This window comes from Impatiens glandulifera, chromosome 8 (genome assembly GCF_907164915.1).
Source record: "Impatiens glandulifera chromosome 8, dImpGla2.1, whole genome shotgun sequence".
Taxonomy (NCBI): domain Eukaryota; kingdom Viridiplantae; phylum Streptophyta; class Magnoliopsida; order Ericales; family Balsaminaceae; genus Impatiens; species Impatiens glandulifera.
The window spans coordinates 25,243,883-25,245,945 of record NC_061869.1 but is presented as its reverse complement, the minus strand read 5'-3'; the positions used below and the strand labels follow the sequence as shown (position 1 = coordinate 25,245,945).

Here is a 2,063-nt window from a genome sequence, read left to right as displayed (position 1 = left end):
AGGCTTCACTCAAATTATTTAACTTTCGTCTTTTTTTATTTATGTTATATAATTCTGATTTGAGATCCAAAATGAAGATCCCATTATTCATTTGAGCAGTCGCATAGAAAATATCATTCTTAAAAACAGAAAAACTTCCATTTTTAATGTTAAATTCAAAACCATCAGAATGTAATACAACAACTGAAATAAGGTTCTTAGTAATGCAAGGAACATAATAACAATTATTCAGTTCAAATACTAAACTAGAAGGTAAAGATAGACTATAAACTCCTACGGTAAACGCAACAATATTTGCTCTATTTCCAACACGCAGGTCTATCTCCCCTTTATTCACTTGTCTTCTATTTCTTAGTCCCTCCATATTTTAAATAATATGAACACCACATGCAGTATCAAATACCCAAGTGAGACCATCATTTAATGTGAGAACATTGGTTGTCATAATTTCAACAACATAAATACTTAAAGCGGAACTCACAGTCCCATTCTACTTTTCTTTTAGGTACTTGGGACAGTTTCATTTTTAGTGTCCCTTGGCTTTGCAGAAAAAACAATCATGATCAGAGGCTACTCTTAACTTCCCACCACCATTGGGTATGATAACTTGTTTGTCTTTCTCTTGGTTATTATTCCTTTTCTTGGCCACCTTCTTAAAACCCCTCTCATTGTTGACATTCATAACTTCCTTCCTCTTGTCATCAATCATATTGCCTTCAACATTTTTAAGAAAATTATGTAGCTCATTCAAATCATGCTTTAGACCATTCATATAGTATTGCTTTCGGAATGATACAAAACCATCATATAAGGATCTAAGAACAATATCAGTGGCCAACTCTTGGTCATATGGGGTCCCCAAATTTTCCATCCTTTTGAATAGTCTAGTAAGACTAATTACATGAGGACTGACAGGTTTTCCCTTCACAAGCTTGCTAGCAAGTATAGCCTTGTGAGTCTCATATCGTTCTATCCTTGCCTGATCTTGAAACAATGTTTTCAGTTCACTTATGATTGTATAGGCATCAAAATTCAAAAACCTTTCTTGCAATTCAGGTTCCATTGCGGAAAGCATTAAGCAAGTGACAGACAATGCTTCGTTTTTCAACTGAATCGTGTTTTCCTTCTCCTCATCAGATGAGGTTTCTATCACCATCGGGATAGGGGTTGCAAGGGCGTCCTCACGTCCCTTAGACCTGAGCACGATTCTCAGATTTCTTTCTCAATCAAGGAAGTTCGTTCCATTGAGCTCGTTTTTCTCAACAATTGAGCGTAGAGAGAACTTAAAATTATCGTTTTCCATTATCTAAATTATGTGATAGATATGCAAATAAGTCAAATTTTTTTTATAAATATCTATGATTAAACAATTTAATATATACGATTGCGCATTTTATTCAAGTTATAATTGTTCCTTATGAATAAAATGATTCCAAAATCCCATCACATTCAAGCCCAACGTACTTTTGCACTGCCTCAGGACTTGTGTGTTTAAGGTAAGTAACAATTTACTAATTATAAACATTCCTTTATAATTCTTGGTTGATAATTCACATCCAATGTCATAATCATCTCCATGCCTCAAGATCTAAAACTTTCTTTTGATCTCTTGTTGGGTACAACCGTATCAAGTTTTATGAAATTCATTAAATGTATGTTGCGGAAAATAAGATCCTATCTTAACATCTATTCATAATGTTCATGCATTTAGCAATTAAAATCATTATCGAAAAGGTGATACCTTTTATACGTGAATTCGGTATATCTTGTAGTATAAAGGATGAGAGCCCCACGTGTTGCTCCTCTAGTTGGTCCACACGAGCTCGTCAAGATTTAGTTGACTTCGAATGCTAGGATAAAAGAACAACAGAAGAAATCTAATTTCTTATGGGAAAATAATGAGGTTTTCGATTACTGCTTCTCTCTCTCCCAGATCTCTATTTAAGCTGTTAAATTAGAGAGTCAGGGGAAGAGAAAACCAAAAGACCATCTTTTGGCATTCCTCCGTTTTGGAATTAATATTCATGATAAATATTTTATTTCATAAATAAAATATTATTTCT

The 2,063-nt window shown here is 33.7% G+C and overlaps 1 protein-coding gene across 1 annotated transcript; it reads right to left on the bottom strand.

Annotated features, from left to right (window-relative positions):
- Positions 1-526: 526 nt before the first annotated feature.
- Positions 527-1,156, bottom strand: LOC124913212. The gene has a single exon (XM_047453810.1). It carries the CDS (start codon positions 1,154-1,156, stop codon positions 527-529), a length of 630 nt encoding a protein of 209 aa, XP_047309766.1.
- Positions 1,157-2,063: the final 907 nt, after the last annotated feature.

What these genes read in the sequence shown, in the direction of transcription:
- LOC124913212 (XM_047453810.1), bottom strand. Translation starts at nt 1,156, where the DNA reads ATGGTGATAGAAACCTCATCTGATGAGGAGAAGGAAAACACGATTCAG.